The sequence below is a fragment of the Brachyistius frenatus genome, unplaced genomic scaffold (assembly GCF_029030835.1).
Source record: "Brachyistius frenatus isolate BFR_SWC_R1_liver_20210118 unplaced genomic scaffold, ASM2903083v1 Contig_5, whole genome shotgun sequence".
NCBI classification, from domain to species: Eukaryota; Metazoa; Chordata; class Actinopteri; family Embiotocidae; genus Brachyistius; species Brachyistius frenatus.
In genome coordinates this window covers 7,423,638-7,451,069 of record NW_027210604.1, presented here as the reverse complement: position 1 = coordinate 7,451,069, position 27,432 = coordinate 7,423,638, and the positions used below count along the sequence as shown (strand labels likewise).

The following is a 27,432-nucleotide window of genomic DNA, read 5'->3' as shown; positions in this document are numbered from 1 at the left end:
TGATTAACTTGCTAATGTGTACATGTTTTTTTTTGTTGCGGAAAAATTGAAAAGTCCACAATCCCGAGAAACAAACATTTACCTGTGTAGAGAAGTAAATGTTACCTCAAATTACATGGTGGAAGAGTTGCCTCACACCGCAAGACCACCACTGAAGCATGAAATTGAAATTATTGATGGATACATTCTGACACCAAGAGGTCAGAGCCACAATGAACTGCATCCATACCTGTGACCATTTGGTAGCTGTGTAGACTCACATCACTTCTAAAACAGCACACGTATATACTTTGCAGCACTTACAGACAGTAAAATAACAGTTTATTAATATATACAAAACATGCAGGACCCACAGCCAGAAAATGTCACATCTTTGAAAGAATTTCACTGAATACAAAACCTTAATTCCACTTAAAAAATATTCTCTCTTGTGTTTATTGAAGACTACCCTCGGAGACAGTCCTCCATGGCCTTTAGCTCCTCTAATTCATGGCAGTGAGGACCACGGTGAAGGCAGAGGAGTCGTCTGACCTTGGCGATGACAGAGAGGGCCGGGCCTCTGGCACCACTGGGGGAAGGAGGGGAAAAAGACACAGAGCCGCTATTTCTACTCATGGTGTCAGTAAAATGGTGGAAGTTATGAGATTGTAAAGTTTTTGATGCAGGTGTGGTTCTTTATCTCATTAAAAGCAGCGTCCTAAGTTTAGGTAATTACTCTCACAGCTGCGTTATAACGACACATTTAAGATCTGACACTGATGAATAGCACAACCTGAAAATGTCCCTTACTGTCTGTACAACTTACCCGTTGAATTGTATCTGAGCTAATTTGAAGAGTTGTTGACCCAGTTCAATGCTGTCTTCCCCATACTGGCAGCAGATAGCTACAGCACTTTGCTCCAGGTGGGATGCTGCATTGTTCCAGTCACCTACAGGAAGAGCAGAAAAGAAAGAAACCAGTAAAAAGACTGTTAAATCCTCACTCCTAAATTACATTTCTGTTCGTTTTATCAAACTATTTTTACACAGATGATCGATAGCAATTATGCAAAATTATCATGTCCAGCTCAAATAATTTCGTTCAGGCAATAATGTTATATTTGTTACTAGTCAGTGTTTTCTGCTACAAATTCCTTTTGTCCATTAAACAATTTTTATAACTGAAAAATAGCTTTTATTGCACAAATATGGAGATACAAAATCCTCCATATTGTTTGGTAGAAATGCATGTTCACCTCTGAGCAGCATTTTTACTGTTTACTGTTAAAACATTGACTTTGTTTTTATGAAAGATAGATGATGATTTATCTGCTAATAGATAAACCGAACAGAGCACAAACACCCCATTTAACTCTGTGAAGAGAAATGTACCAAAATGAATGTGCTCACCACATTACACAGTGTTAATCATACAGCTCTTATGAATACTAAAGCACTATGATTCTCACCCATTGTAGCATATGCTCTGGCCATGGCATCAGCCAGCTCCCCCTGTAGCGGGTGTTTCTCTGCAAGGATCAGTCCAGACTGAGTCCTTTTCAGCAGTCGCAGAGCCTCACCTGAAGGAGGGTAGAGCAGAAAAATAGCAAAGAGATGGCAGTGATACATGACTATATTTGTGTATTATACCAGCATTTGAATGTAGATTTTCATAAGCACCTGGCCTTTCTCTCTCCAGAAGTTCCGCCGCCTTCTCCAGATCGACCCTGATTTCCTGCAGCCTGCGGCTCACTTCAGACGAAGACATGCGATGACCGCAGGATGACAGTGGACATACAAATCCTGCTTCACTGTTCTCACTGCTTTTCTGGAAAATCATACAAAATGTCTCAAACTATTAGCATGGAAACATCAATATAAGTAAGATTAATCTCAAGGGAGCACTTTGCAAATAAATAGTAGAATTAATCATGAATAATTGTAAAAAACAACTCTCATGATCACATACTTTGAGAGATCCTTTGCACTTGCAGCACAGGAGTCCAGACTCCTGTGGACGGCCGACGGCACCCGGCCACTGCTGTCTGCCCTCCTCAACCTCCTCTTCCTGCTGCTGCAGGCAGCAGGCCTCACACTGACACAGGAAATAGTACTGTTCATGCAGCAGATGCTGGCGTTCTTGGGTCAACATCCTCCTGCTATGAGGACCTGAAGGAAAGATGCAAATGATGGGTGACAGCAGCATACGTTTTATGTACAACCACACTGCAAATTGTAAACAATGACACAATCTCAGCAGAGTGATCTTATTCTGCATAATCTTAATCATATTTGAAGGATAACTATTTGTTCTTTGAAAAAAATATCTGGGCAATATTCTTTAAATCAACAGTGCAAATACAAAAAAATACTAAATAAGATCTTGCAAATAGTTCATAAAAAGGTTTAACTTTGCTGTGATAACATTCAAGCTGTTTTAAGTTGTTTAAAAAAAAAATTCAGATATCTAGTCTCAGTTATATTTAGACATTTCATGAATCATGAAATCCATGCAAAATCTAGCAAGTAAAAGTTATTGTGTGACTCAAACTAGTTTACAGCAGAATACAATTATTAAAAATGAACCTCTTCTATAGTGGACTTCACTATGAAAAGAATAAAAGAAGTCATGCTTGTATAGTGGACTTTACTATGAAAATAATAAAAGAAGTCACGCTTGTATGGTTGAATAATGTTAACATTTAGTCTGCTGTTCTTTTGTACATTTAAAGTTCTGTTTTGCAGCCTGCATGTGGGTGGTGATAGTTTTCTCTTGCACCAATTGTTCTGAAAACAGATTAATTCTGATCCAAACAAATGTTCACGTGACCATCTTATCTCTTACCATAGCAGTGCAGGATCTCTTGTCCAGAGGTGATAGCTTTGGCTGCTCTGACCGTCACAGTGACTCCACGGGCCTCACTGAAGTCTGCAGACAGATCCGAAGCGCAGGGATCCACACTGGTTCCGGTGCTGAACACCAGGCTGGTGTTGGGACAGCAAGAGTGATTGAGAAGACTAAGAGTCGGGAATATGGCTGTAGCAATGCGGATCTCCACGCTGGACTGCACTGGTGAGTTTGCTGCTCCTGTGAGATGCAAAATCCAGCAAGTAAAAGTTATTGTGTGACTCAAACTAGTTTACAGCAGAATACAATTATTAAAAATGAACCTCTTCTATAGTGGACTTTACCACAGTATAAACATGGTTAAAATTACAGTAGAGCTCAAATTGTCACCCTTTAGACAAATGGGTAAAAGTCCTTTTAGGCAAAAAATACCCTACATACCCTTAAATTGAATTAAAGTCCAACCAAAGTCTTCTCAAAGTTTTAGTTTTTTTCTTCTATGATAATAAACTGAAGACCTGTGAATTTTTGACTCTTCGACACAACAAACAGCTTGAATATGTCAGTTTGGGCTCTGAGAATTTGAGGGGGGCCATTTTTTCCAGCCCTATTTCCTTTTGTTCTGACATTACTGTAATAGGACTAAACAATTAATGAATGAATAAAATACTGTCTGTACAATAACAGAAATAGAAATAATATTTAGTTGCGAGCCTCAATTACAGAAAGGTTGACTTCCTCTTTTAACTTTATTGTCCTAGTTTTACAAACATATGATTGTATAACTATGGTCACATGACGGAGCTAAAAGAAAATGATTACAACTTTGCAACATCATACCAAAGCAAATCTTTGTTGTGCTGTCACACCTGGAGCAAAAAAATAATAATAATAGTTGTCTGCCTGGGAAATCATCTTTAGTTGTGTGTTTTTCCCTCTGATTCACTGAAATGCTGCAGTGATGCAACACTCGAGATTAAAGGAGGGAAGAAGCCTCTTTCATGTTGAGACACACTAATAACATGTGTGAAATATGTCAGATACCTGTATCTTGCAGCGTGGTGATGGCCTGGGCGTTGCACCTCAGCTGCAGCATGTGCCGCAGAACTGCGCTTCCCAGCATCCACAGCTCGGAGCTCACCTCTGCATCACCTCCCTCCTCGTTTGGTCCGTCTGCTGATTGGCTGGATGCTGCTGAGGCTCCACTAAGGTTCTGAGAAACAGGTGGAGGTGCTGCCTTGCTGAGTTTCAGGTAGAGTGTTGCTATGGTAACTGCACACAGGAAACGCAGACTGGGACTGTGGCGATTTATGTGGTGGAGTAAGTGAAACACGCTCATATAGGAGTCACCGTGGTATGAAGTAGAAGGATCGGGTGGTTCTAAATGACTTGGACTGGAATCACTGAAGTCACTATTAAGACAGCTTTGCTCTGACTTTGTGTGCTTGTCTCTGATTGGCTCCCTTGCCATTTGGATGTTTTTTAACCCCGCCTTTAGCGTTACCCTCAGAGCGAGCTGTGACAGCACACCCATCGCCATCAGATCTGCTCCCAGTGGACACTCCCAGCGGTGATGCTCCTCCCAGGCTTCCCGCTGACAGCCTGTTGAACAGTATCGGCTGTAACTACACCCGGCACACGGCACAGGACAGAGCGTTTCAGTCAAACACCGGTGACAGCGCCGCTGCTCCGTTCCAAACAACACTTCTCTCCCTGTGTCCTTCCTTCCTCCCTTCCCTGTCACCTCCTGCATCCCTGGTATGAGGACACAGCTGTACGGCCGGTCGGTAAGGATCACCTCGCCAGCTGCTATTCTCTCGACAGCCACCAGGTGTCGACCTTTCTCCAAGATGGAGCCTACAACAGCTCGGGGACAAATCCCAAATGTGAGAGGCCCAACAGAAGGTGCTTTTACTTTATCTGGACCTTTCGGACTCTTTGATACAGGATTGTGATATTCCTCGCTGGTCTTTTCACGTACAAAGATGTGGTCGAGGCACAGTGTACGACGGTGCTGTAGTTTGTGTAAGAGATGAGAGGGATAGCCATTCTTCAAAGCCTTGTCGATGTCATCAAGGCATTCCTGAGGAAAACAGAAAAACTGGAGCTTGAGCCACTATAAAAGATTGTGAGAGAAACATCAAGATGATTGATCTTTACTAACTTATAAAGTCTGCGTTTGGGCTGCTCTTAACCTAAACCAGAAGATTCTCACCTAAGAGACAAGTGAGGAGTGAACATTGCAGCACAAGCAGTGGAAGGAGCTTCACAACAGGGTTGTTTAATGGCTTCAAAGGCCACTGGATGAGGAATCATCCTGCACATTTCAGATTTATAATCAACTCATTGCGCTTTCCACAAATTGCAGAAACAGCACATAAAAAAACCTACAATGTGTCTAACTCGCTTTAGAGTCGATGAGGTTAATAGGCGAAACAAGGTTGAGTCGATTAGCCAATCATGGGAACAATAGGCTTCAATTAAATGAGCCATGACGGAAGTCTTTCATAGCTAAAAGGAATATTTCATTGGGTTCTAGAAAAGTTCCTGAGGTGGAAATGAGCTAAATAGGAGGGACACAGATGTCCTCTGGGTGAAGCTGCTTCTTGGGCGCACGTCTGCAGACAGACTAAAGTGAGAGGTAAATGTCCTCCAATCATATTACCATGGTTTTATAGTGGAGAATTGATGTAAAAAGTTAAAAATCCTGAGACATTATCATAAAAATGACCTCTCCCTGCTTGCAAATCGTCATCTAATTGTGTGAACTTGTTAAGCTCGTTTCCCTGCAGGATTCGTGCAGTTCAGATCGATCGCACAATAATGACACCATCTGTTGAACAGCTATAGGCCCATTTTCACTCAATAACTGAGCAGAGCTGGTTAAAACAGGTTTCAATGATGGGCTCTGCTGAAGACGGTGCCATCTCACCTGGTAGTGCTGCAGATGGTAGAGCGCAGCGGAGCGGTTGGCATAGCCCAGAGACAGCTGCTCCGAACTTTGGGGAGCAAAACAGATGCCCTGTCATGACGGGAGACAAGAGAAGCTGGATGTTTGATGCATATTAAGTAGCAGTGGAAGGCATGCCATGTTTAAGGTGTACGACTGTGTAATCCCACGTGCATTTTTACCCCCGTGGCTCTTAAATTATAAGTGGTTTATGCTTGCTGTATATCTGAATGTGAGCTTATATCAGCCATGCGCAACTTCCATTTTTCTACCTTTTGTATTGCTTCAGAAATACTACATACTACATTAGGATGTGAAGAGTCTCTAACAGTGCAATATTATTTTCACTTCACCTGTGAATAATTCAGAGCAGCTGCAGTGTAGTTTCTAGTCTTGAAGCTGGAGTTACCCCTCTCTCTCCATTTGGCAGCTCGCTCTCCGTCCTTCTGTACTGAGTATGCTGCACAGACTGACTCCACGTAGTCCAGATCATCATGGCTGGAAAACACATACAAGCCATTAAATAATACTTGTCTGTGATCAACAACTAAAGCAGAGCCTTCTTCAAAAGGTTCCCCGGCAGGAACTTCAGATTTGTTGACAAACTAATGTATTCACTTTGGACTCGAAAAAAAACACAACTGCTTGATGTGGCCTAGTCTGCTGCAAAAGAATGAACCCCATCCGTGATTGATTAACATAGTTCGTTTTTAATAGATGCTTGGCCACAATACTTCCGGTTCGTTAACGAATAAAACTGTGGTGTCAGATATATCAGATGTCCTGCATGCTCGGAATCCACTGGTACTGCAGTAGTTAGCTACTCACGTTGTCAGACTCAAAGCGCATTTAAAAACATCATCTATTTCATGCAGGGATGTAAATGTTTCCTTCAGCTCGGGGTCCAGTCCGAGCCATTTCTGTGCAACGTGATCTTGCCACCGGACGCACGGTTGATCCATTATGACCGACAATGAAACCGCATGGCTCTCCGTACACATCCAAAGCGCCGGAGGACAGTTTCACACCAGCTCAAGTGGTCACAACACCACTGACAGTGTACCGCGGATTAAAAGAGCGTTTCCGGGAACAGATTTCAAAATATAATCCACAACCTCGAAACACATTGCTGTTCAAGGAAAATCAAGCATCTCCAAAGTAAAGTGTTAATCAAAGTATTCTCCTTTTATTACAACGATTAAAACGAGGGTGTTTCCCAAAGTTGTGAAAAAGTGAAATGATCTTATCGGTACAATGTTTGCTATTGTACACATTTCTGTGACTGTATTCTAGTTATCAATAACCAATCCTGAATGTTTAACCTTATACTTTTCACATTTGGCTTTTAGTATCAGGTGTCTTTGTATTATCATATCAATCACATTTTACAAACTCACTAACTGGTAGCTACATCAATGAAATAGATACAGAGTTATAAGTACTACTATACTTCCCTCTAAAGTGCACTGGTATTGTGCAAAGTAGTGTGAAAAGTTCCCAAGTAAAGTTCCTCAAAATTCGAATCTGGTAAATGCACTTCATTTTTTTTTTTTTAACTTTTGTCTTCCCCTCGCTAACCCGGTGAAATGTATTACTTTATTTTGAAGGTATACACGTGCCATATCCGTTTCAGGTCATCTTGTGTTGGGCGCAGCTTCTCGCGATCACTGCGGAAGTATCGTTCGCCTGGCTACTCCCGCGATAACTTCTACCCCATTGCCTTGAGCTTCGAACGAGAAAAGCTAAAGTCTGCAGTCTTTTACAATAAACTTTACGGAGGAAATGAGTGCAGCACTCACACGGGGGGCGATTGAAGTAAGCGCAGATGACTGAATTAGTGTTTCTCCTGTTTTTACTCGACGTGTCGGGCTTGATATTTAGCGGTGTAGTGCTACCTTTCTGGAAGCTGCTAGCACTGTGTGCTAACGATATTTATAGTCAGCTGTATCAACAGAGGCTTTAACGGAGGAAATGGTCAAACCTGTGTTCTTGTTTGGGGGAAAAAAACAAACAAACATATATAGTACTTTTCTGTGGTAATGAAAAATATACAGACTTCGTTCATTACGGATAGAGAACAATGCATTATGAGGTTAGAGTAAATTCTAACTGTTCGGCCACTGAAACTCAAAATAGTTTGCATCCAGAGAAACAACAGCAGTCTGATCTAATAAAGTTTACCTTCAGGGGCGGTACAAAGTTAATTCACGTCACTTCGTTAATATCCGCTTGATGTTTCACCGTTACTTTGTATTAGCAGCATGGTAATGTGATGAGACAGGATGAGGCCAGGCAGCAGGTACTAACAAGTCCCATGTGTTGTTATTGTTGTCTAGGCCCTGTTCAAAGGCTCACCGGTGAGCAATCCCGTCCTGCAGCTGCTGGTAAGTGCATCTGCGTGAACCCACTTGTCCAATCAATCTTTCTGTCCATGATAATAATCTCAATATGTGTTGGTTGTGACGAAACAAAAAAATATTTTAGGCTGCAACTTGGGCTTTGGACAACACTGATCCACATTTGAAATCATGTCCTTCCTTCTTTCCCTCTGTGTTTGTCAGAACATCCGTAAGATCAGTAATGCCTCAGGGCCAACCAGGTTTCGGCTTATGATGAGTGACGGTCAGCACTCTTTGACTTGTGAGTATCTTTTAAGTAGCCAAAAAATGTTCACGTTTTTAAGGCGGTTTGCAAAAGTACTGATACCGTACTCGGGGCTTGTTCTGTGTGTCGGTGGCAAACGGACAAATCAGACTATTAAAGTCAAAGGGGTGATATAAGTTATTTTATTTATCACACATTACATTGTGTAACAGTAGTGCTCAAAAAGATTTTGCAGCTTAGAAGATAATCAAGTGGCAGGGATACAGTAGATAAGACTAAATGTATTTATGTATGCAGCTTTCCTGCTGGCCACCCAGTTGAACAATCTCCCAGAAGAGAACCTCCTGGTACCAAACTGCGTGTGTCTTTTGAAGAGAACCCTCACCAACACATTGGCAGATGGCAGGTATGTGTATCTCCTTTGTTCCTCTCTCTTCCCTCATCACCCTACCCTCTATTTGTTAACTGCATGTGAACCCATTTGGCCCTATTTTTTTTTTTTTTTTTTTTTTTTTTTTTTTTACTTTTGCTTGTTCCAGGCATGTGGTGGTTGTGATGGACATGGAGATATTGCAATCTGAAGAGGAAACTGGAGGACAGATTGGGAATCCCACTCCATATAATACGGAGGGTATGGTTCTTTTAAAGTGTGCTTGAATGAAGACATAAAGAGGAATAAACAGCCTCAGCAGGTCCCTGATGGTGTTTGTTCAACTTGCAGGTAAGAAGTTATCGCCACAAAAGATGTCATCAAGCACCTCTGAGCCAGCATCCTCTCCATCTGCCGCAGCACCAGGATCTTCCTATGGGAACAACAACAACAGCAGTGAGTGTTATGTGAAGACTTTATACATCATGTCATGCTTCTCGAAAGAGTCTCTTCAAATAAGTGCTGAACAAATTTTGCCCTGCTTCTCAGAGTTCAGTTGTGTTTGTTAAAATAGAAAATTGAAATGAAAATAAGACAATATTTCAGTAGATGGTTAGTTTTCTGTGAGTTTCGGCCCACTTATTTGTAATGTAATGTTCATGGGTTAATGTAATGTAATGTAACTTATTTCAAAAATAATTTGAATGTTTTTACAAACCCTCATGTTACCAACAGAGGGAGCCCTGTACCCTTTGAGTGAAGAGTGCTGACAAGTGTTTTGCAGTCTTCTCACTGTTTTTTCCTCCCTAATACTGTTGTTGCAGCAGCTACAATTTGGCACCATCAGAGACTTTGTTGTTAATTTTCAATCTCACTTACCTTACCACACTTTAAACAGCACCAAAGACCAAAATGTAAATCTTAGTTTTTATCCCTTTGATTTTTATTGCACTTTAGTGTTCAAAGAGTGTTGTATGAACGTGGGTTAAGAACTAGATGGAGCGGGATCATTAGGCACTCTGTGGTTTTTCAACCAGTTGAAGGTAGCCAGGGGAAATGCAAAATGAATGGAAGACTGCAGTTCCTTCACCTCGGGTGCCTTTTTTTTTTATATCACATTGAGCACTTTAATCACATTTATGGCTCAGCTATCAGAGCCGGAAACTGTCTTGTTGCCCACTGGCCACTGCGGGAGTCCATAACTCACCCCTTCCTCAGTTTTATCACCAACCAGATTTTTCTAACAGAATAGGACCCCCAAATGATGGTTGGTTTCCTACTACAGTGGCTGGTGCCATGCATCAAGCCCAAAGTAGCCTGTATTTTATTGGATCTTCTTTTATTAGCTTAGTCTTTGTTTCACTCGCTTGTTTTATACCACCAACTGCTCTCAGCGCTGACATTGATTTTGTTATGTGGCAGAAACATACCCAATAGTCATCCTCAGAGGAGGATGTAGGTATGTGGGTGGATAATGAGTGCTTGGTATATTGTGTGTTGTGTGCATGTGTAGGTGTGTGTCTGTTTGTGCGTGTTGTGACGGAGGGAGCTTGTGTGGGTTGATGGCTCCTCCAGTTCATGGCTTTATGAATATTGTGTTGTGTACTCCCCTTGTAGCGACGCACAGACGGAGGGAGAGAGAGAAAGTCAACTAATTTGACTCAGCAAAGATGAGGCTGTGCATTAAGTAGTTCCATCAAACGCTAACATGCTTTACATCTTTTGATCCACGTTACCTCAGAGATCCCACCAGATAAAGAAAACCTGCTGCTGTTGTTCTGTTGATGAAATGGCCCTGCAGTCCTCTTTGCAGCCAAAAACAAGCCTTATGCATAAAGACTCAAAGTGTTTTCTCCTACCGAATGTGGCTAAGTGCTTGATTACGTTCTAATGTTTTTTTGCAAATTGCATTTTTAGTAAGTCGATAAATTTGTGTGTTTTAACAAGATTGCTTAATGCCACAAATGAAGGGCTTCCAATGAGCTGCTGGCAACGAAATGACTTGGGAGGCCGTCGGTTTATTCCAGGATTCTGGGTTCAACCCTCTGTGAAGCTTTCACAGTCCTCAAACAACACACTGAGTCCCTGGGTTGCTTCCATTTGGCTAACCTGGCTCATTGCTTACTTAACTTACATCTCTTTCTTGTACCTTTGCTCCTCCCAGCAGGGATTGTGCCAGATAGAGTTTAGGCGCAAGGAATAGACGCAAAGATGCAGGAGCTGTATTTACCAAATGGGACACCCTTACTCACTCAGGCGGCCACTACTTTTGACGCACGGCATTTCAACTGTTTCATAAAATGTAGAAATGGTTAATTTGAGTTTGAAAAAAACCCTCTGATACCTAATGACAGCTGCTCCAGTACTAGTTCTAGATTTATTACTACATCAGAGCATGATACAAATACCACCAATGAATAAAAGAATAGAACAGACAAATTACTCCGGTTTGATTGTGAAAGGCTGCAGTCGCATTGGGTTTGTCCTATTCAGGCTCCGGCTGGATGTTATAGACTATATAGCAACTGCAACTGTGCAGCTGACAAAATTTATTCCTGAATGAGCCTCGAAACACTAATACAATATACACAAAGGTGTGTTTAAGGACAGGAGCATCCTTGCAAAGCTTAAATCAGTTTTAAAATCAGGAGTTGGACGCGGACGGGAGGAAAACTACTGCACTGCATTCTGCTCTGTAGAGAAACCTGATGTCTGACATCCTCGGAGGGCAAGGATGTGGTCACAAAGACTTTCCATTGTGAGGATTTTGACGAAAATTATTTCAAATATTTAGAGCGTTTAGCATTGATCAAACATGCCTTTAAAGCTCTGTCAGTCATATGCAACCTTGTGCTCTCTCAATTCAAACAAACAGTGATTTTTGAGCCACAATATTGATATTCCCGAAATGTCTTTAAAAAAAAAAATCAAATCTTTCAGTAGGTGTAAAGTCAGTGTTCATGACGCAGTAGTCACAGTGTTTCCATTCAGGTATTCATCAGCAGCGATCACTTGAAATATACTACCTTCAAACTGCTTTGTAGATGATATTAAAATTCCTAAAAGAAATGTGCACTTGCTGAAGTGTGCTTGAAAAAATATATTAATTATTCATCACTAACCGATCTCTGCAGGTTTTCTTTGTCCTTACTACTCTTCCCTCTTTCTCATAAACACACTCTTACACACTCTCCTTCTTACTCGCTTTTCTCTTTTAATGACTGCTTTCTTGTCTATACATTTCCCTCTCTCCCTCGTCCTTCATTGCCCTCGTCACTGACCACTCTTCAACAACAGGAGCTGCTGAATACATTATGGGCATACATATTAGGAGCCTGCACTGATCTTAATGACAAAAAATGAGGATCCTGGATAAAGCTCTGTGCCCCTCTGTTTCCTCTGTTCTTCTGTCCACCTCCCTCATGCTCACCGCCACCGCCATCTATCATCTCTGCATCTCTTCTTTCACCACCAGCTCTGTCTTTCCAACTCTCCAACTCTCCATCCGGTTGCGTGTGTATGAATATTGATGTTAATTACCCCTCTCCTGAAAATAGCTGTTCAATCTGTGATTTCCCTGAGGAGTTTGCTTATGGCACACACACACACACACACACACACACACACACACACACACACACACACACACACACACACACACACACACACACACACACACACACACACAAAGCAGAGTATCATGGAGGTGTGTATTTGTTGTGCTTCAGAACAGGAGCTTAAATCAGGGTAGTCGTCTCTGTGGAATTGAATCGTTTTATTCCTGACAGTTCTTCCCCCTAAATGCTGTTGCTCAATATGGCAGATCATTCATGCCAAAACAAGGCATTACATAAAGACTATTTTGATGACGGCAAACTATTTAGCCTGAGTATCACCAATGGAGCTGATTCTATTTTATTGTGGGAGGTGAGATAGCACCTTATGAGTCTGTAGGCTGGTACAAACTGTTCAAGTTCATTTGTAAAAAAGAAGAGAAAAGCTGCACAATTGCTTTAGAAATAAAGGAAACTTTTTCTTAACTTTTTTTTTTGTAGTTGTGCTGATTTAATGGTATGCGAGACATTTAAATATAGCCCGAGTTAAGTACACTCATAACCAAGACAGAAATCCGATTCCACAAAAGACAGCATACTTTGTTAATGAATTACTTTCAGCTTGAGTGATTACACATCAAACTTTATCTGATATTTTCAAACTAATTTAGCATTTAGTGTTTGAAATACATCACATTTATTTTCTGTTAATTATTACACAGTATGATTTATATGTAATAATACTATGAATAATAATCCATTTTATTTAAAGAGTACCTTTCAGGGAACTCGGAGACATATTACATGAGTTAAATATAATCATTAGGCTTTGTCATTCCTTCATGTTGCTATACATCTACACTGTTCTAGCTTGATTGTACTTTGACTCATTAAAAATGGTCATGCTGCATGAATGTAATAGAGACTAATATGTTTGGTGTCTTGGCCACAAGACAGAAATTCTGATAACTAACTCTAATTAGTCTCTCTCCTATGACTGATAAGCATAAGTACAGTTAATTATGAAATTAATAACTGATTGTTATCCAAAGAAGAAAAACAGTTTTAAAAATTGGCACAAACTGATGTTAACAGAGAATTGAGTAACTCTGTGCAGAGATCTGTGGGGAGAGTTCAACTTTCTCAGGCAGTTAACTTGTTGGCAGCTGCTCAAATGATCAGATAATAGTGCTTCCACTAATGTTTTATAACGGTTTAAATATTTTGCCCGGATGTTTGAGACTGTATTAGCTGACATGTTTGAAATAATAAGTATTTAAAAAAATGTGTTGAAGTTCTGTACAGTCAATGGGGAAAAAATAAATTGATACTTTTGCCATAGAATAAACATAATTGATCCAGGCATTCATTTAAAGGAAAACTAGTATTTAGTACTCTGACCAGTTTTCACAGAAAATTATATTGTTGTACTAATATACACACTAACATAAATGGTGTGCTGATAGGGCTGCTACTCAATATTATTGTTACCCATTAATCAGTTTTTTTGTTGTTATTTTTGTCTTAAAAATGTCCTTAACAATGTCCCAGACTCTAAAGCAACATCTTCCCAATGCTTGTTTTGCTCAATAAACAGTCCAAACCTCAGACATGATCAACATACAATAAAATAAAATGAAGAAAATCAGCAAATCCTCACATTTAAAGAGATGGAACCATCAAATGTTTGGCATTTTTACTTGATAAAAGTCTTTAGTAAATCACTTACCAAAGCTGTTGCCAATCTATGTCAAACATTCAATACATTTTCAAGTCTTTCTGCACTATCAGATTACCTTTTTGTTAATCTGGAGCACTCCTTTGATTTTCACACTTTGTCTCCCAGCAGTCCTTTCTGCTCCCTGTGGAAGAGGTTTTATGGGAAAGGCTTCACCCATGAAGACCTCACCCATGAAGGCTTCACCCATGAAAGTCTCACCCATGAAAGCCTCACCCATGAAAGCCTCACCCATGAAAGCCTCACCCATGAAGGCCTCACCCATGAAGGCCTCACCCATGAAGGCCTCACCCATGAAGACTTCACCCATGAAGGCTTCACCCATGAAGGCCTCCAGTCCTTCTTCAACAAATATAATGCCTATTGCAAACCTCAACCCCTACCAAAGCAAGTAAGTTTAAGTGTGGGGGATCTGAATGTGCCCACTTCCATATACATGCATGTTATCTGTAACCTAAATTCTGCAGTGGATTGTTCTAAAGCCCTGAACCTGACTTAAACATATGTCATCCTTATTTACAAACCCTCTCTCGACTATACGATTTCTGATTTCACTTGGATGTTTTCCTCTACTGCTTATTCATCGGCTAAACCATTTTCTCTCATGCTCTGACTCTGATTGCCTGTTTCCTTCAATTTCCGGGTAGCACTTTGGGTCATCTTTTGTAAATGCTTGTGCGTATGTGTTGGTGCATGCATGCGGGCATTCTTTTTTTAAATATATATATATATGACAGCGTGAGGCTCTGTGGATTTGAGTGTGTGCATGTTAGTCAGCCCCATTTGCATGGAAATGAAATGAAATGGATTCATCTTGTCTCAGCAACGGACACTTTTACGGCAGGTACTGCTGGGTCTTTATGGTCTGCTGCTGAGGTTTTGATTCTGTTATTTGGCCCGGTGGGGATTTGGCCAACCTTGGTTTCTCCCACCCTTTCTTCCCTCATACAATTTCTTCACCTCCACATTGCTGCTGTTTTTCCCCTCTCATTTCTTATTGTTTCATTAGGCTTAAGTCTCCGTCTCTGACCTTTTTAAAGTTGGCTTCCAAAAGACAAAAGCACAGAATAACAAGTTATACATGTCCAGATTGGAAGAAAGGTAACTTGTCAACTCACTTCATGTTTGGGCTCTGATAACGTAGTCTTTATTGAAACTGCAAGCTGTAAAGATAACTGTGCCTGTAGGTGTTGAAATAAACTGATGACTGTTCCAACTTTGAAGTTGAGGAGTACCTACGGTGAGTAAAACAGATGACTTCAGCAGCTGTGGCTCCTCTACAAATGTTTGGGTGAAATGAAAAGTGAAGGTGTGCATCCGTGTGTGACACAGTACATCATATAGGAATGCATTGAATCTGCATGTGGTCTTTTATGGCCATTTGCATGGCTTCTCCATCACATTCTGCCAGTATTAAGTAAAAGCATCTAGAGCAGAATCTAATTGCCTTTTGACTGCCATAAATGTTGGTGTAACAGTCTTATCCATACTGAGCAGGCAATGGAGTTCACTCTGGGCCAACAGCTGCTCTCATGATAGGGGATTTAATTGCAGGCAAAGTTATGGTATGAATATCCTCCACTGCACTATTATCAATGCAGTCAAAAAGCTCACTGCTGCACAAAGTGTCGAGCTTGGCTGGCTGTTGTTAAAAACAGAACAAAAAGCACATTTTAAATGCATCCTGGAGCTGGCAGATGTACAACACCTAGTTCGCTCTTTGAAAAGAAAGTTGCTGGATGTTGCCGTGTCTTCTTTCATGGAACTTTAAAAAGACTGAAAAGACACTCATCCAATTTCCTTGGGAATTGTTCTTTTGTGCGGTTGTGTTTCACATTGGTGACTTATGTGAGCTGAGTTGGGATGCTCATTAACAAAGAAGGAAGCTTTTTAAAGTGTCTCTGCAGAATCCCTCACTGTTTGTACTGACCTTTAGATGGCGACTCCTTTAGTTAACTTTACAAAACTTTTGTGAGATATTTTTTTAACAAGAGATGTGTATTAAATGTTGTGTATGTATTTACATAAAGGAAATCTGTTGATAGAAATAAATGAAAACATGGTGAAAAGTTAATTGATGTATTTGTAAACCTTAGATGTCAGTCAGTTAGAATTTGGGTATGTTTTCGTTATCAGCATGTTAGTTTTCAGAAATCTTGGGGTCAATTTGGATGTTTTTCAACCAAAATCACACATTTCTTTTTATATCCCGAGGTGGACTATCAGAGCCAGAGTGACCAACAAGGCCAGTATCCGTACCTGGAGTAACTCCAGAGGAAGCGGCAAGCTCTTCTCCTTTGAGATAGTGGATGAGAGTGTGAGTAGAGGAGTAGAGAGGCCTGAATATCTTTCTGCTACATGTCAGCACATGTCACACATGACTGTTTTTTTTTTTTCTTGCTCTATCCCTGCAATGAAATGTTGTTAAATTGAAATGTGCTGGTCAATAGGGAGAGATCAAGATCACAGCCTTCAACAATGAAGTGGACAAGTTTTTCTCTCTAGTGGAGCAAGGCAAGGTGAGCAGATCCCACTCATCCATGTCCAGCCACACTTCTTCAAGTGATAAGAGCTTCTTGGAAATTTTAGACAAAATTGAGAACTTTTGCATGTGTTGCCCATTGCCCAGGATAACTGAACTGTGCCAAGAAATGTCTGTAGTTGTGTTCTTTTTAAAAGGAGCTTCCAAATGTTGTCATTGACATACCATTTCTTCGAAGAAGCTGACTGAAGACCCATTTTGACAAAAAAAAGACAATATTTAAAGACTATAGCATTAAAACATGACGTGTTAAGACATTAAAAAGGAAGGTAAAGAATATGAAGACAGAACAGTAGAAACCTTCCCCAGTACCGTCACAAACTACTTGCAAAGTACGCTTTAGTCTCGGGTACCTAGTTTGTATGCACATCAACCTCAAACAAGTGTATCATTGGTAAGATAGTGCCTAATATAATCCTTCTGCTAAATCCTCCCATGCCTGCAGGACTTGTGGCCATTGAATGAGCCAGAGGCAAAGTATTAGAGGATTTTGTGGAAGAGATTTATGAAGTTATTTTTTACTGAAATACTGTGACAATTTGTGAAAAATGTAGTATTTGGGGGGCTGGGAATATATAACTGACTGTGCTTTAAGAAAACACTTAAAATGGACCATTTTTATATTGTTTTGCTGTTGTTGTTGTTGTTGTTGTTGTTTTTTTTAAGTTTCTGGTTATCCTAATGGTATCAGAAATAACTGCTGGTCTTGCTGTCTGTGTTCATAATTTCATAATTGAGGATGCATCTATACAGTTTCTCTCCTGACATTTCAGGCTCCAGGGCTGAAGTAATTTAAGATTATTAACCTGAGGAAAGTATGTATTATAAAAGAATAGCTTTAGATTATTATCAGTCCTTTCTACAATTCTCATATGCCGTTAATAGAGTTATTGGTTGGATTCCTCCCCCAAGCTATCCTTTCATAGCGATACTACACCATAAGAAATGGGGTTGACAGTACCTGCAGTCTTTACTGTGTGCACACAAATTTGTTTAAAGAAAGCTAATAAGAGGATTCAGCGGTAAGAGTTTGTCTAATTAAGTCAGTGTCTTGTGGTAATTGCATGAAGTTTTGTCAGTGTTGTGTCCCAGGAATGTAACTATTGTAAGAATTTTCAGCTGAAAGACTATACCTTTGGAAGATATCCACTTTATTTAGACTACTGAAGGTTCATATTTACTTACTGTGTCTGTAGTTCAGATTGGAAGAAATGCTGGCACACCTGGCATTAGAATGTGTCTTGGGTGATGAGGCCACAAGTGGCAGCTCTAAGTACAACTGCGGATGCAGCCAAGAAGCACTGAGGATGCACTGAAATCCGATATCCTTAGAGGTGTCCAATTTATGTTTAAAAATTCCATATTAATGTTAGAGGGGACAGTGAGTAAGTTCTGTCCTCAAATGAAACTCGTAACTTATTAATGTGTGTTTGTGCTGAAATGGGTTGTGCTCAGTCTGAACATCCAGATAATGCCTTTCGCATCCTTTATACATCCCTGTATACCTGTGCAATTACAGACAGGTACAACACATGTTAAAGCTCTTCCTCAACTTAGTCCGGCCCTCAGAGCTTAATAACTCAATTAACCCTGGCCATCATTTTGCTAGTCACACCGGCTCAGGTATCAGCCACTGGCAGTGACACCCAACACGGGCGCAGATCCAATTTGTGCCCTCTGCCCTCTGAAGATAGATAAAGGAATGAATCCGTCCTCCCTTCGTGATCTGAGTATTGACAGAACAGTGAGTGGCTGTGACTGGATCTCTGCAGCCAGAATGCTTATCACATTAATTTCATGCTCCTATCTCTGTGGGGTAAATCGGAGACAGAGGAAGGAAGGAAAGGAAAGATTCAGAGACAAACTCAGAGGTGGAGAGAGAGAGGGGGGATATCGGAGACTGGGGGAGTAAATGGAAAAGTGTGCCTCGTAGATTGAGTTTAAATTATGCTGTTTAGCAGACTCGCTCTCAGCTGCTTCTTATTTTCTGGTGAATTAGAGAAGTGATGAGGCTGATATGACATCTTACTTGGATTTGAAGCTTTGTCTATTTTTATGAATAGGTTTTGGTTGAACATAAACTGTATTGTAATAATAATGCCCTTTGCGGGATCAATAAGGGATTCAATCATTGCAGCCTCAAATTCACAGGGAATAACTTCGTTTGATGAGATCTAATTTTGTAATGCCTTCCGTTCTCTGTAGGTGTACTACATCTCCAAAGCTACACTGAAGGTTGCCAACAAACAGTACACCACGCTGAAGAACGACTACGAGATCACCCTCAACACTCACTCAAGCATTGTGCCATGTAATGACAGTGAGAGCATCCCCACAGCGCACTGCGACTTTGTACCCATCGCAGAGCTGGAAAACCGAGACAAAGACGCCATCATTGGTAAGAGACAAAGCTCATCAATGAGATTTTAACCGATAAAAGAACAATTTAACAATGAAAGAGCAGGCAGCGCTGCAGTGAGAAGGGCAGCTGGCAAAAAGGGGAAAGGCAGGAGATGTTGCTGCTTGTATTTTGTAGCCTCACAAACCCAAACCAAAAATGATGAGCTCAGTTTTAGCAGTCAAAACTCAGAAATGTTGATAATAAAATAAGCCAGACAGGTAGGTGTCAAACCAATCAGAAATGTTTGGTGACTGCTCTGAAAATGATGTGACTCACTGCCTCTACAAACTTTGTGAACAACCACTGAAACAAGTTGTCAAAGATAGAAAATTAAGTGGGATTCAGCAGCTTTGTGGTACTTTGGTTCGGGTATGTCTGCTTTATCTGAATCTGAAGTAAAAACCAAAAGCGGGCCAGCGTGTGGCGCACGAGTCCATTAAGGTGAGGAAGAGATGCATGCTGACATCTGTGTGAAGAAGAGAACTGTCAGTACATATTACTGAGACACACACTGGGCCTCATGCAAGTACATTTTCAGTTTTATTTATTTATTTTTTTTAATCAGAAACATCTCTTGCTTTCTTCTGTGACATTTCCTTTTATTCCAAGTCGGATTTACCGAAATCTCTTAACATGACAAACTTGTAGAAAAGAATCCTTTTTAAACTCCATATTCTCGTCGAGGAAGGCATTATAATATCACAGAAAATCTGTGTTTTTAGTTTTTTTAAACAAAAGTACAAGAAAATGTGTTAATGCCACAAATTCCTTTTAAATTGCTCCTACATGTCACTTCAGAACAAATGTGTTTGTACATCTGACCATTACGTGAAGCCCATTGAGTAAACAAACACTGAGCAGTAGTTGTTGTCATGTAAGGACCTGTAGGACCAATATTTGAACACGTGAATTATTGTCTCTGTTACTGCTGACCCAAACTCAGCCAATCAAATATGTTGAAAGAAGAAAACAAAATCATCTAATGTTCAGGCACTAGCCAGTCAGTTGTGAGCCAGATGTTTTGGAAGAATATATTATATGACGAGATCAGAATGAAGGTTAATTCAGACACGTAGTAAAGATGAGAGATTAAAAAAAATAAATAGAGGATAACGCTCATGCCACTGTTTTTATGACGGTTAGCTGCGGTGTCTGCAATCTGTACATGATTGGAGAGTCTTGTCTCTGCAACAAGTACATTGTTATGGTCCAAATGTAGATTTGAAATCAGTGATTCATCAGGGTGCGCTTGGCAGTGCTCGGTAATGTTGGTGAGATGATGCTCAGGTGAGACAGTGGTGTGGTAATGAGGATTTAGTTATTTAAAGACTGTTTGTAGACTGTCTGCTAGTTATAGGGTTTGTTCAACACATTTTTATCTTACAGTTAATTTTGTAGCTGATCATCACACTCACAGACGGGGAATTGCTTTTGTTATTCATGATTTCTATCTTGGATACTTTTTGTACCAAAAAATGAACACCTTTTCAAAACAATGTAGCATAGCTCGACTGGAATGTAGTGAAATTCAAACTATATCCTTTTCGGATGTAACATATATACAGTATATATAAAGAAATTGTATTTTCTTGATTCTTGTTGTTCTGGGTTTTGTACCCTCATGGTTGAAATGCACTTATTGTAAGTCGCTTTGGATAAAAGCGTCAGCTAAATGTAATGTAATGTAACAGTCTATTATTCTGACCACTTTCGGTTGAAACCTTCAAGCACATTGCATTTCTCACCATATGCATTATCGCAGATCTCTCTAGTGTCGCATGCTTATTATTACACTCTGAGATGTGATTTTGCATTGCTCAGTATTACAGCACTGTATTGCACAGGCTCAGCACAGTATTTAAGGAAAATGCTAGATATAAGCACAACTTACAAGCAGGGCTAGTCATTCTTTGGACGCACTATAATAGAGAATAAATTGATGATCTTAAACAGAACCCAACCCATAGGTGTCCTTTTAAAAACCTTAAATTCTTCATGACGTGCAAGAAGCAGACGGAAGCTATGGCTTTCATTGCATTTCATCGCTTGATCAAAATGAGCACCCGAGTTACACCTTCCTTTTGTGACCAGTGGTGCGTGTACATCTGCGATTTCACGATAGACCCGAAACCTGAGCTGTTTATGTGAAAATTTGTGGAACAGAAAGGAGTCGCAGGGAGCCGAATCTGGTGAGTCGAAGTGGTGTGGAGCGATAACTGTGTTGTTACAGGCGTGAAACTTGTGTGTTTTCAATGTGCTGTGAGTCGGTGTGTTGTCATGTTGGTGAAGTGCCATCGCACCACATCTCGGGTCGTTTCAGAACATCACAGTAGAAAAGGGTGTTGACGGTCAGACCGTGGGGAAAGACTTCACGTTGCACAACCGAGCAAACAAAACCCACCTGGTTGTGCTCCTGACCTGATGCACGTTCTTCGGTCAATGCAAAGCGAACCCACCAGTGGTCATAAAAACACGTGTAAAACGGGTACTATTGTCACGGTGCTGCTCTCCATTCACGTGCTACAGGAGCAGTCTAAGAACTTCTTGATTGCCCCTCGTACCTCTGCAGGTTTTCTCAAGCAACACAATGTTCTCACCTTTTTGACCCCTCCCCTGTTTTTGATTCCTGAAAATTCAAGATTGAAGATCCGTGCGGGTTTACATTCTGAGCAGTAATATTGCATTACTACATCATTGTGAACCAGCACAGCAGCACATTATACAGTTTAGAGGTGCACTGAGCGGTTTAGCTGGAGGAGTGTCTTTGCGTTGATCACAGAGGGGCAGTGCGACATGTCCTGTGAGTCATCTGTTGACTCGCTCCCGCTCACTCTTCTCCTTTGTTAAATAGGGGGATTATAACATGGTAATGAGAACTGTCAGTCTGTTCCTGTGGTGATAATGGAGTTCAGAGGTGGATGACATCGTCTCAATCATAATGGAATTAAGGAGGGCTGAGAGAGCATTGACAGAGAGCAAGTGAGGAAGGGGAGACTTTAGAAAAAGGTTAGCACAGCAAGCAGACAGAGCGGTGGAGTTCAGAGAATGACTGATTTGCAAAATCACTGTTATAATTCAGTCCAGTCAGTTTGTTTAATGCAGGGGCACCAGTTCTGACACCATGACATGACTGACAGAAAATGAACCAACACAGGCGTGTGGAGATCCCGACCATTACTAGTAACACCATGGGGCTTTGTTCCCCTTTCCTCTGGACAAGAAGACGCACAACGCAATGCAGGCCTGCTGTCTGTTTTACACATTTCTTGTGATTGCAAACCGCAGTAGTAACAAGCAGAGGCTTAGTAATATGTGAACAAATACGAAGAAGAAGACTGAAAACATGAATGTAAACAATGCACAATTTCCAATATTGAGTTTGTGAGTGTATATAGGAATAAGACAATGTATTCAACACATTGGTCAGGTCAGAAGGATTCACACAATTTTGGCAAGTAACTTCTGAATGTAAACTTTGTTGTTTACAACAACAAAAAAAACGTCACTGTCTCAGTAAGTCAGTAATCAAAGAAAAATAAATCTTTGATCCTCACAGCTGCTGAAAGTTGTCTTTTTCCCTCGTCTCATGATTAGAAATGGGTTGTAACACTATTTAGTCTCTCACCACCAAATGATGCCCATTTCTTTTTCTACGTTGTTTAAGTTGCATTTATTTGATTTAATTTATCACAGCATTAAGATCTGTGTTATTTTTGTGACATTCCTATTTGCTGTACAATAAGCTCACTGTAAATTAATTTGACACGTTTTGATTTTTTTTTTTAAATATTAGTCATGGTAGGTCAGACTTTCCACCTTCTTAGAGCTCAGCAGTGACTGCTCTTCAGTGTAGTAATCCTGAAGGAAGTGTTAAGGCCTCAAACATGACAGGAAACATGAATGAGGAATGAGTGTGTTTGTTGTTATTTGGAATGGGGGGGCCTGGGTGTTAGCCAGCTGTTATGACACTCATGTTAGTCTGCTCTGACTTGGCAATATCAGAGGGGTGTCAGCTCACTGCTGTGTTGGATCGTCACTGCTCATGATGTGGTAACACTTCGCATTATGTAGATTATATGCACGAGGCGTTTTTACACTCTTCACCGTGTGGAGACATTTCAAAAGGTTCTTCACAAAACACCCTTTTTCCTACCACACTGTGAGCATGTTTGTCTACCTGTGTTCATGAGACATCTTTGGATGGAGACGTGAATGGATTTTCTCTACCTGTAGATGTGATTGGAGTGTGTAAGAGTGCAGAGGATGTCACCCGTATCGTCACTAAGACCAGCAGAGAAGTCTCCAAGAGGGCCCTCCACCTAATGGACACGAGTGGCAAAGAGGTCACAGTCACACTGTGGGCAGAGGCGGTAATAACTATAATCTCTCTCTCTCTCTCTCTCTCTCTCTCTCTCTCTCTCTCTCTCTCTCTCTCTCTCTCTCTCTCTCTCTCCCTCCCCCCCTATCCAAGGGTGGATGTGTGGTTTCTCACAAAAACATGGTGAGCAGACTGTAATTAATAGTGTGTTTATGAAGGTGCCCATGCGTGTATGCGCGTATGCATCCGTGTCAACGCACATGTGCAAGCACACGTATCACATCTCTGAGGGTGCTCTTGCGTTCAGAACACTTTGATTGGGTTTTCTGGGCTGCAAAATTTGGATCAGTCAAATCATTCCTGTGACCTTCAGGACTGTTTTGGACCGGAGTCTCTGATTTGAGACAGAAGGCTAAATAACTCTCGAATGTGCATGGAATGGCACTATTCTTCTCTAAGCCCATTCGATCTGCAAGAGCTAATCCCTCCTCTTTGCCCAAATCCAGAAATGACTTTCAAATTAACTTGTAGGTTGTCCAATTATAAGAGCAGACGATACCACATATTACTTTCTGCTGTCTCCAAGCTGCACTCACAGACTAAACATGTAAGAGACAAAAACACAACTGCTTTTGCCGTCTCATATTCTCTCTCCTCTGTTATTGCCTTTGACGCTATTTTTTTTTTTTCTCCGTCTCCAGGCGGAGAAGTTTGACGGCTCCGGGCAGCCTGTGGTTGCCATCAAAGGCGCTCGCTTGTCTGATTTTGGGGGCAGATCTCTCTCTGCTTTGTTCAGCTCAACAGTCATGGTCAACCCAGACATACCGGAGGCCTTTAGACTGAGGGCCTGGTGAGTCATCAACAATCACACACACACACACACACACACACGCACATGCACACAAACATCGATAATCACATTCAGAATTGTCCACATGTTGTGGTCATGCTGGCACTTCATCACAAACACAGCACACACAACACAGCATGTGTAAACCCACAGATAAATCACTCTGTACTAATACAGATTGTTGTCACTCTTATTGCTTGTGTACATGAAATAAACTATGATAAATGCAACAGTGCGCGCGCACACACACACACACACACACACACACACACACACACACACACACACACACACACACACACACACACACACACACACACACACTGATGAAGCTCCGATGAGCACATGTCAGGAGACTGGTGGCATGTGCCCCCTCAGTCCCAGTGGGACTCCAGACAGGATGTAGACAGTACTGGATGGAGGGAGGAACAGAGAAGCAGCACACAGATATTTCTGGATTCCAGCTCTGAACTGCTACTGTACGTGCTAGAAACATGGTGACACGTTAAACCGCATCAAACTGGATTCCTATTAGCAGCTCCTGTGGAGGGATTTTGAATTATGACTCATTCTCTCATTAAGGCTGTTCCCGAGTCTGGCCACCGCTGAAATATAAATGGGTTTTTCTGTTGTTCCCCCCCTCCCCCCACACACACACCCCACCCCTATGTGTGTACACAACAATGCTTCAGTGTGCATATGATTGCCTGTGTGTTGCGCTTGAAAGCTATTCTTCGGCGTTAAATTACATCAAACTGCAAACGCACAGCTTCAAAGTGTGAGTACAGTAAATTTATAAATTTTGGTAATTCAACTATGAACCATAAGTATGGCCGTTTTTGTGCGTTGTATTAGTTACAGCAGCAACTTGTATGTGTTGGAGAAAGAGGAGGTTGAGGCTCCATTTCTCCAGCTTTAGTCTTGGTCTTCTTAGTCTCTGGTCAATACAGCATTTCATCCTGGTATTCAAAAGACTAAATAACTAAGAAACGGTGCCCTGCCTCCTTTCATCACTCCTTCCATGCTCCTCTAATCCCCCTGATCTCTGCTGCTGTTTGGTCCTCTCTCCAGTTTACATGCTGACAGTGGCGAATGAATGACAATGAAGTTATTTAAGGAGCAGACAGACGCTTTTTCACCTCTTTTTAACATTTAGATCTGCACTTTGCAAAGACAAAAGAGTTTCTGTCTGACTCGAGTCCCTGTGGCGATGAGGTGCTATGTGGGATTGTTTGGACCATGCTTGCTTGCATAATTCAAGGAAAACTGATGAATTTGGATGATGCCTTGATTAGATTGCTCCCCTCAGCTTGAATACAGAGCAGGAGCCGCGCTGATGCAAAAGATTTTAGAGAGAATATTAAAAAGGTACATAAATGAATAAATGGAGTGGATAGACAATGAGATGAGAGATAGACAAGTTTTTTTGTTTCTCTTTTTGCTCAGTGAACTAATATATATGAGCTGTGATGTTTATAAATGTTAAACGCTGATTGATCCATGAGTGCATCTGTCCATATGTCAGCTCAAATGTACTGCTAGATACAGATGCCTCAGTTTTAAATCAGTTAAGGGATTAAGGGAGCAATTCAGTCATGACTGAAGATGCTTTCTGTAGAAAATAATTGATCCAGTGTAGTAAGTAATTCGATGGTATCGCCTTTCCAGGGAAAAGCTAAGTGTGTTAATGTAACACGCATTCAAACATGTAAACAAACACACACACACACACACACACACACACACACACACACACACACACACACACACACACACACACACACACACACACACACACACACACACACACACACACACACACACACACACACACACACACACTTTCCTTCCACAATATCCTTTCACAAAGGGATTGATAGATCCACTACGTGACTAATGTGCATCTAGTTCAGTCTAATCACCTCAGTATCCTGGGATCATTAGTTCGTTCTCAACCACACTGTATTTTTCATTTGACTCATCAAACCCTCCTTTTCTTTTTCCTACTTCCTTGATAATCTACATTCAATTTGACATGTGTACTGTGTGTTTGTGTCAGAGTACAAGCATGATTGCGCATACATTTATTTGTGCGTGCATGCCGTGCGCCTTAATGTCCACATTACAGGTATGACCGGGAAGGCTACGCAGTCAACAGCCAATCGCTGACAGAGACCAGGGCAACAGGCGGCGGATCACAGATGAACTGGAAAATGCTGAGCGACATTAAGAATGAAGCCATGGGACAAGGAGAGAAGGTGCAGTGCACACATTCATGCACATAGGAGGGCATTACTCTAAAAGAACGAAAGAAAAGTGTCTTTTTAAAGGGTTTGTTCACCCAAATTCCAATAAATATCAGAGACAGAAATCTAAAGATAAAGACAGATGAAACTACAGTTATTGCCATGGCTAGAGACCATTACTGGACAATAATTGGGGTTAAGTGGTCCTTTAAATGTTTCTGTTTAATTGGCTTTGGTTGTAAATTGATTTATCACTTGATCCAGTGCAGTCTACTGTAAAGGGCTGAATGTAGGAAGCATTATGTTAACGACAAGCAACTCTGATACTGATTATTTAATTTGAAATGTTGCTATAACACTGTGTAAGTCAAGTTTAGATTTTTTTTTTTTAGTTGCAGATTGGTTTATTTACTGTGTTTTGAGTCACACAACTGGGAATCTACAGCAGATCGGAAGGAAAAACTAAATCACGAGAGATAGCAAAAAGTAAATCTTGTCATTTGTGTGTCAGTTTTAGTTGAATCTCTGAGTCAGTTCTTTGTGAAAACATTGGTTTGAAGCAGGTTGAAATGTGCGTCAGAAAATCCTCTCGCTCGGGCAGCTGACTACTGTTTGAAGAGGAGTGAAGGAAACCCTTTGCAGATGATGTAACAGCATGGCGACAGTACAGCGGCATTTTCTAGCAGAAAATCTTTTCAGCGTTGTAAGACTGGCACGGTTAACATCGGGTTTTGGTGTCAGTCGCAGGGAATCAAGGAGGTAGAGCGTCACTGTTCTGCACCAAAGTTTGCAGTCACACAGAAACAGATCCATCATGTTGATTGAATTTCAATGAAGAGTGCAACTCTTGCATTGTCTTGACTTCCTTCACTTGCTTGCTCTTAATACCCTATCATTATGGCCAATGCTTTGTGAGTTATACATACAGCTGAACACAACTTACCCACCTCTTTATGCCGGGAGTGTCAACAGGCTTAAATCTGCTACTTTTGAAGTGAGCTTTCAAACACACTGCTCAGGTTCCTGAATAAC

The 27,432-nt window shown here is 41.0% G+C and overlaps 2 protein-coding genes across 4 annotated transcripts in view; one reads left to right on the top strand and one right to left on the bottom strand.

The window, feature by feature from the left end:
* Window positions 1–304: 304 nt before the first annotated feature.
* Window positions 305–6,814, bottom strand: smyd4 (SET and MYND domain containing 4). The gene is made up of 10 exons (XM_069720047.1): window positions 6,606–6,814; window positions 6,131–6,275; window positions 5,760–5,849; window positions 3,872–4,910; window positions 2,825–3,067; window positions 1,949–2,148; window positions 1,660–1,807; window positions 1,449–1,559; window positions 806–929; window positions 305–568 (listed from the first exon to the last, which is right to left on the bottom strand). The coding sequence occupies exons 1-10, from the start codon at window positions 6,776–6,778 to the stop codon at window positions 445–447; spliced, it is 2,397 nt and encodes a 798-aa protein (XP_069576148.1). The 5' UTR covers window positions 6,779–6,814; the 3' UTR covers window positions 305–444.
* Window positions 6,815–7,458: 644 nt separating this feature from the next.
* LOC138633651 (replication protein A 70 kDa DNA-binding subunit-like) overlaps window positions 7,459–27,432 on the top strand; it is a 37,557-nt gene continuing 17,583 nt past the window's right edge. Inside the window, exons 1-13 of one of the 3 annotated variants that reach the window (XM_069720035.1) lie at window positions 7,459–7,592; window positions 8,114–8,161; window positions 8,339–8,417; window positions 8,679–8,787; window positions 8,921–9,012; window positions 9,103–9,207; window positions 14,155–14,434; window positions 16,258–16,360; window positions 16,494–16,562; window positions 18,791–18,983; window positions 23,220–23,356; window positions 24,006–24,154; window positions 26,283–26,412. In XM_069720035.1, the coding sequence (XP_069576136.1) occupies window positions 7,560–7,592; window positions 8,114–8,161; window positions 8,339–8,417; window positions 8,679–8,787; window positions 8,921–9,012; window positions 9,103–9,207; window positions 14,155–14,434; window positions 16,258–16,360; window positions 16,494–16,562; window positions 18,791–18,983; window positions 23,220–23,356; window positions 24,006–24,154; window positions 26,283–26,412 (1,527 nt within the window). In that variant the 5' untranslated portion in view covers window positions 7,459–7,559. Of the gene's footprint in view, window positions 7,593–8,113; window positions 8,162–8,338; window positions 8,418–8,678; window positions 8,788–8,920; window positions 9,013–9,102; window positions 9,214–14,151; window positions 14,435–16,257; window positions 16,361–16,493; window positions 16,563–18,790; window positions 18,984–23,219; window positions 23,357–24,005; window positions 24,155–26,282; window positions 26,413–27,432 lie in introns of all 3 variants that reach the window. The other 2 variants (XM_069720026.1, XM_069720018.1) reach the window with 2 other exon arrangements.